Source organism: Poromitra crassiceps (genome assembly GCF_964638095.1).
Source record: "Poromitra crassiceps genome assembly, chromosome: 13".
Taxonomy (NCBI): domain Eukaryota; kingdom Metazoa; phylum Chordata; class Actinopteri; order Beryciformes; family Melamphaidae; genus Poromitra; species Poromitra crassiceps.
The window spans coordinates 6,904,995-6,912,494 of record NC_139644.1 but is presented as its reverse complement, the minus strand read 5'-3'; the positions used below and the strand labels follow the sequence as shown (position 1 = coordinate 6,912,494).

General features: G+C 44.8%; 1 protein-coding gene across 1 annotated transcript in view; it reads right to left on the bottom strand.

Annotated features, from left to right (window-relative positions):
- Positions 1-7,500, bottom strand: part of LOC310787902 (carbonic anhydrase-related protein 10-like) — a gene marked incomplete at both ends in the record, with an annotated part of 140,747 nt that overhangs the window by 52,027 nt on the left and 81,220 nt on the right. The window contains one exon of the mRNA XM_083649356.1: positions 5,055-5,194. Within this exon, the coding sequence (XP_083505482.1) occupies positions 5,055-5,194 (140 nt within the window). The remainder of the gene's footprint in view (positions 1-5,054; positions 5,195-7,500) is intronic.

Here is a 7,500-nt window from a genome sequence, read left to right as displayed (position 1 = left end):
TGCATTTTAACGAGCCACTTACATTTGTTTGCATTCTTAGAGATTATAGTTTTTGTTTTGTGTTCATGTTTCTAACAATTGGCCAAGTTAGTAGTTAGTTTATGGGATAGGAATTCTGACAGATGACAGGCACTAGGCGCCATTTTCTACTTCATTTGGAAGAGAAAATTATCCTGAAATGAAGATTTGATTGACAGCTGCATGTCGTGATATGATTGGTTGAAATGGGGTAGAAATTTGATAGTACTGGGTAGAGATGCTCCGATCAGCTTTTTTGAGGCCGATCACCGATCACCGATCACTGGAAGCAGTATCTGCCGATCCCGATATGGCCGATCACCGATCACCATCAATTCAAGCCTTCTATTTATTGTGTCGCATTATTCATATATTTAATTATTCTTAACAACATCGACATTGTATATTAAGTATTAAAATTAGGAGATGAGAAAGTATCATGAATTGACATCCGTTTTATTGCAGGCTAAGGCAACATGCAACTCTCTCTAGAGACACTCTCTTAGACAACTTGGAGCTTACAGAGTAGACTGTATACTGTAGCTTTCCTGTGGAAAAATAAATACAGTCTTATAAAACAAAAAATATAATACTATGTACACAACATGTGCACCAACACAGCTTGGAACATGTCTGTGAAAGCTGCAGCGATAGCCTCCGCGGTGTGTGACCCAGAAAACTCTTGTGAATGAAGTACAACTTTGTTCAGGTCGAACTTTTCATCAATAAACTGCGCAGTTAGGCTCAGCATGGACATAGGACAGACACTCGAACTCCAAATGTCAGTCGTGAAGCTGATTGACGTGGTGTTGTCTTTCATAAGGCTCTCGATGTGCTTGTACACAATTTGGTATAATTCCGGCAGGCAAACGTCAGTTAAATATTTACGTCCTGGCAGCGTGTAACGTGGATCCAAGCAGGACATGAGGCGTTTGAACCCGAGGTCTTCCGCAACAGACAGCGGCTGCTGATCAAGACATATGAATTCCATTAGCTTTGCATTTATTTATTTTCGTTTCTTGCTGTCGTTGCTGTAGGGTTGCTGTCGTTTCAATGTCTCTGTTACAGTTAGCGTTAGCTGATTGAGTGGCATTTGGGTTGCTGCACGCTCTTTCTCTTTCTTCAGCATAAAGCAGCATAATAACGCGTCGGGTCCGAGCAGAGCTCCTGGCGAGGAGGCATGTTGTTCACAGTGGAATGAGTGCGCGAGCGATTTGGAAACTTGATGACTCGATCTACGGACCAAATCAATATCCTTTCTGTTATCCGTATCTTGCACAATTCCGGCTCCACTCCCAGTGGGTAGTAATAATGACGACGTGCATGATTCAGCCGTTGCAATCCCCGCCTGTGAGTTGCGCTCGCCAACTTTGTAAACTCCTCAAATTCCTTGACGTGGGAAACCTTCAAATGTCTTATGAGGTTCGTAGTGTTGAAACTCTTCTGCTGCGTTCCTCCACGCGGTATCTCCTTTGAGCACACAATGCAAACGGCAAATTTGTTGTCCTTCTCCAACAAGTTGTAAAATTGCCAGACAGGCGACGCCATGTTAGCTGCTGTGCTGTTTGTTCCATGGGTTTGTTCTCGCCCAAGCTGCTTTCGCTATAGAGAGAGTGCAACTTCCAAACACTTTTTCGCCACTACCACCACGCCCCCTAAGGAAACTTGGGAGCCAATGAAGCTTCATGACACGGAGAGACAGCCAATCACAAGCTGCCCTTTAGGAGACCGGAAGAATACTACTTGGCAGCCTGGGAGTGCACTATCTCTATATTGAAACGTCTCTGGTAGTAGTTCTTGCAGATTTTGTGTCATTCTGATCGGCCTTGTTTGATCGGCACTTTTGATAACTCCGATCAAAGCCGAAAAAGGCCAAATCGGCCGATTCCGATCACGTGCCGATCGATCGGAGCAACTCTAGTACTGGGTGACGTCAGCAAACTGTACATTACTGTTGTCAATGAAATCTTGAAAAATTAACTTTTGATGTGAAAAAGTGTGAAAAACTAAAGAAATTACACTTTTGTGATTTTGTTTGCATACATTATTAAATAGGTGCACTGCATACCCAGGTATTTGAACTAAAAGAAAAGAAAAGTCATTTATGAGTTCAGCTCGACTTTAAACTCTCACAACATTGATTTTCAAAAAGTAAGACTCATGTTTATGACAAATGGTCCTGTAACATTTGAATCATGATCATTGAATGTTTGTATGATTCATATTTTTTTTAATGTCTATCATGTCTGATAACATCAGTATCTTAGTATCAGTATCTTAGTATCTTAGTAGTATCACTGACTTTCGGTCCATCAGCACCGGCGCTGCCCAGGGCGGTGTCCTCTCTCCCTACTTCTTCGGTCTGTACACCAACAGCTGCACCTCCAGTCACCAGTCCGTCAAGCTCCTGAAGTTCGCAGACGATACCACCCTCATAGGGCTCATCACAGACGGAGATGAGTCGGAATACAGACAGAAAGTTGACCAGTCCAGATATTTAGTTTTCTTGAAGATTGATACCGGACTCTTGATTTTGTTCTGTTTTGACTTGCTGTTCTACATTTAGACTTGGGACTTGACTTGAGACTTGTAAGACCTGAGACTGACTTGGGACTGGAGCAGACTGGACTTGATCACACCTCTGTCTGTGATTCTGTGTCACTGCAGCAGGTCTGCGAGTAGAACCCTGCTGCCAAGGCAAACTGTAATAAATGGTTGAGCTAATGACAGGATGATTCCTGACAGAAATGTAATAAAACCCACGTAATGTCAGAGTTATTATATTAACGGGGAGGGAAAAGTAAGGTGCATTTTATTACGTTAGCGGCAAATTGATAATGTTGACAGGATTATTGCACAATGAACTGTGAATGATGATTACCTTCATGGTTTATGGCATGCTTTATGTCCTATGTTGACACTTTTTCAAATCTCTTGCTAAACGTTAAAGGAACTCTTCTACGGCTATTTCCTACAAAGTCTGCCGTAAATCTTCTGCCCAAATAAGGCCGTTCCACCTCGATGGCTGAAGGGCGCTGCAGCTGGACAGAGGCAGAGACTTTCAACTTCCAGTCACTTCCTGTATCTGTGCCACGTAGGTTTCGCTACTGCCACGCCCACTTATAGAAGACAAGCAGCAGGCCCTGAGTCTATTCTTATAGGAGACAAGCAGCAGGCCCTGACTCTATTCTTATAGGAGACAAGCAGCAGGCCCTGAGTCTATTCTTATAGGAGACAAGCAGCAGGCCCTGAGTCTATTCTTATAGGAGACAAGCAGCAGGCCCTGAGTCTATTCTTATAGGAGACAAGCAGCAAGCCCTGACTCTATTCTTATAGGAGACAAGCAGCAGGCCCTGAGTCTATTCTTATAGGAGACAAGCAGCAAGCCCTGAGTCTATTCTTATAGGAGACAAGCAGCAGGCCCTGACTCTATTCTTATAGGAGACAAGCAGCAGGCCCTGACTCTATTCTTATAGGAGACAAGCAGCAGGCCCTGAGTCTATTCTTATAGGAGACAAGCAGCAGGCCCTGAGTCTATTCTTATAGGAGACAAGCAGCAGGCCCTGAGTCTATTCTTATAGGAGACAAGCAGCAGGCCCTGACTCTATTCTTATAGGAGACAAGCAGCAGGCCCTGAGTCTATTCTTATAGGAGACAAGCAGCAGGCCCTGAGTCTATTCTTATAGGAGACAAGCAGCAGGCCCTGACTCTATTCTTATAGGAGACAAGCAGCAGGCCCTGAGTCTATTCTTATAGGAGACAAGCAGCAGGCCCTGACTCTATTCTTATAGGAGACAAGCAGCAGGCCCTGAGTCTATTCTTATAGGAGACAAGCAGCAGGCCCTGAGTCTATTCTTATAGGAGACAAGCAGCAGGCCCTGACTCTATTCTTATAGGAGACAAGCAGCAGGCCCTGAGTCTATTCTTATAGGAGACAAGCAGCAGGCCCTGACTCTATTCTTATAGGAGACAAGCAGCAGGCCCTGAGTCTATTCTTATAGGAGACAAGCAGCAGGCCCTGAGTCTATTCTTATAGGAGACAAGCAGCAGGCCCTGACTCTATTCTTATAGGAGACAAGCAGCAGGCCCTGAGTCTATTGGAATCAATGGGAGATGTGAATGTGATCTCAGATTCTTTCATAGTCATCAACGTAAATATTGGGCCCATTTTCCCAAAGCCACATATCGTCTGAACATTCTGACAGTAAAATGGCATTTTTCAGTCAGGGTAGCGTAGCGGTAAAGTCCCTGAAATATATCAAGGCAGAAGTACTAAAATAGGTAACATGAATTAATATACGTTTAAATGTCAATGCATATATTGATTGATTGATTGATTGATTGATTGATTGACTGATTCATTTTAAACCACAGCACATGTTGTGTTGTTCACCGCCAAACAGATCACATGATTCTCATCTTGAGGGAAGAATCCAGCCTCGGATACGGGTTTAAAGATTTCTGCTGCATCGTGTTTGCAAGCAGAAACCAGATAACGCAAAACGTCCACGGCAGAGGACAGATTCCTGGATGTGCATATTAATATGAAGCAGTGAACGGACCTTCTTTCAAAGTATTAAAGTGTATTACTTATTATTAGTATTCTGATCCAACTGTGCGATTGGCGGCTTCTCGTTCACAGTGATGAATGAGGAGACTGCAGGTGTTTTCTTTGCTGTTTGGACTTGAATGAGCCTGAGAGAAACTGAGTTAAACACATCTTGAAATGTGCTGTATCACATCATGCACGTCTAACCTGCCACAAGTCACATAACAAACCCAAATCACTCACTCATGGCGTGTTTCTGGGTGTGAAGCCTCCTGAGTCTGGTGCAGCTCAACACAGCCAGGAGGAATTTAAAAATCGTTTCTGTCATAGTTTCTCCTCAGTAATTTTTTAAAATAAAAGGTGTCCACTGTATCCTTAGAGAAGGACAGTCATGGTTGTGCCTTAATTGAAAACATGTGTGTCTGTCTGTCTGTCTGTCTGTCTGTATGTCTGTCTGTCTGTCTGTCTGTCTGTCTGTCTGTCTCACCCTGCGTCCTGTGTTGAGCCTCAGTGGCGTCAGGTATGGGTCATAGATCATGTGACTGGTCTCTATGTCGATGGGCGACTGCCTCTTCCCCATGGAACACAAGTTCCACGCCGAGTTCACCAGACCCCAGAACGATGGCACTGAAGAGAGAGAGAGAGAGAGAGAGAGAGAGAGAGAGAGAAAAAGAGAGATAGAGGGGCAAGAGGGAGAGAGAGGGGAGTGGGAGAGAGGACGAGGGAAAGAGAGAGAGTGAGGGGGGAGAGTTTAGCAATTAGTACATTTGCATTGTGTTCCATAAGACAAAACCAGGAGGTAGGTGTATGTGTGTGTGTGTGTGTGTGTGTGTGTGTGTGTGTGTGTGTGTGTGTGTGTGTGTGTGTGCGTGTGCGTGTGTTGTGCAAGTTCAGAGATTGGCAAGTTAGTGTGTGTTACATCATGTCATACATACATTCATACATACATAAAGGTGAAAAAATGAGAGCACCACAGACAGATTGAGAGAGAGAGAGAGGGAAAGAGAGAGAGAGAGAGAGAAAGGGAGAGAGAGTACACCAAGAGGCTAATTGGCCATGGCGAAAGAGAAGAGGGAGTTGGGAGAGTTTTAATATACATATGGGTTCATTAAAATATTAAAATAAAAGCTATCTCATTAAAGTCTCCCGGTCTGAAAGTATAGCTAAGAGAGAGAGAGAGAGAGAGAGAGAGAGAGAGAGAGAGAGAGAGAGAGAGAGAGAGGAAAGAGTGTGTTGAGGTTGTGCAGATGACTTCATTAAAATGTTCCTAAAAAAGGTTCTCCCTCCAGTTTTCCCCTGGTACTCTCTGCCAAAATATTCAATTCATGCTGTATGCATATGTGACTCAGAGGCCACCTGGTTGGCAGTGTCTGTATCTGACTCAGAGGCTACCTGGTGGGCAGTAGGGTTGGCACAATGGACGATGGCATCGACCATCGTGATGGGCCGACCCCCCATCGACCTCTGAGCCTTCTACATCGGATCATCGTAATTAATTATTTGTTTGAATTAAAATTGTGCAGTTTTAATAATAAAAAAGCCAAGTCCACTTACTGTGACACGCGGGGGACGCACGGGCGACATTAAACAAGCGCACCCAGTTCAGTTCAGAGAAGCCTCCCCTCCCCCTCCTCCTCTGCTATACTGCTTCTCTGAACTGTTTGCGCTTGTTTAATGTCACCGGGGCGTCCCCCGCGTGTGAGAAGTCAGTTGTGTTGTTGTGAAAACTTTTTAAGACAAAGAAGAAACTTTCTCTCTTTCCTGTTTTCAACCCAAAGTGAGTACAAGTCTTCAACTGTGAATTTAACTCGCCTGTTTCCAAAGTGAAAGTTGGAGTCGCTCCATAGATATAGCAGCTGTAGCCTCAATGCGAGACTCATCAGTCATTGCTCCTCAACTCTCTCATTAGGTTCAAAAGCCCACGCGAATCTAACGTTATATCAGTCAGTAATTCAGTCAGTTTTCTGCTAGCTAGTTACATTCACACACACACGTTGTTGGTGAGGATCTGTAACGTTAACGTTATTTGTTTTGCACCGTTCAAATTGCTGGTAGTGAGAGCCCCACTGCTTCAGTCGCCTGGCTCTGTGCTGTTAGCACAGAGGCTACTAGTAGCCTATCCAAGCCGGCTGGTCTGTAGAGCTCAGCTGTCCTGTTGTTAATGTGAACACATTGCAGCGGTGTAGCCAAATGGCATTACAGCACCGCAGTGACTTAATAAATAATTAATTATTCCCCCCACCCCCTTCAATGACGATGCCATCGTCCCTCACGATGGCCACCTGGTGGGCAGAGTCTGTATCTGACTCAGAGGCCACCTTGTGGGCAGAGTCTGTATCTGACTCAGAGGCCACCTGGTGGGCAGAGTCTGTATCTGACTCAGAGGCCAACTGGTGGGCAGAGTGTGTCTCGTCCAGGTCCAGTCTGTGGCTGTCTGGAGAGAGAACAGGTCTGCTTCACTTCACCATGCAGCTCAATGCAAACCGATTCCGAGTTTGGTCTCTTTCATTAGAAATCAGCTATCTGCCGGGGCGTCCGGGTAGTGTAGTGGTAGATTCCCTGCCTACAAACTCGAGGGTTGCAGGTTCGCGCGTCCCTACAGGCACGATTGGCTGTGTCTGCGGGTGGGAAGCCGGATTGATCGTATGTGTCCTGGTCGCTGCACTAGTGCCTCCTCTGGTCAGTCGGGGCTCCTGTTCCGGGCTCCTGTGTAGAGGAACATACTTCTCCCAACTTTGCTTTTTAGGTTGAGTTGTTTCCAGTTTGAAATATTTGCCCTCGCATCCAGGCCATGATTGTCCCGAACAAACTGACAATACGATTATGTAACATTTTATAGAGCATGATAAGTTTTAACTGTTGAACTCTCCCTTAAACAGGGAGCCAATTCAACTCTTTAAAATGGTTTGGGCTAATCTTTTAGTTATGCCACT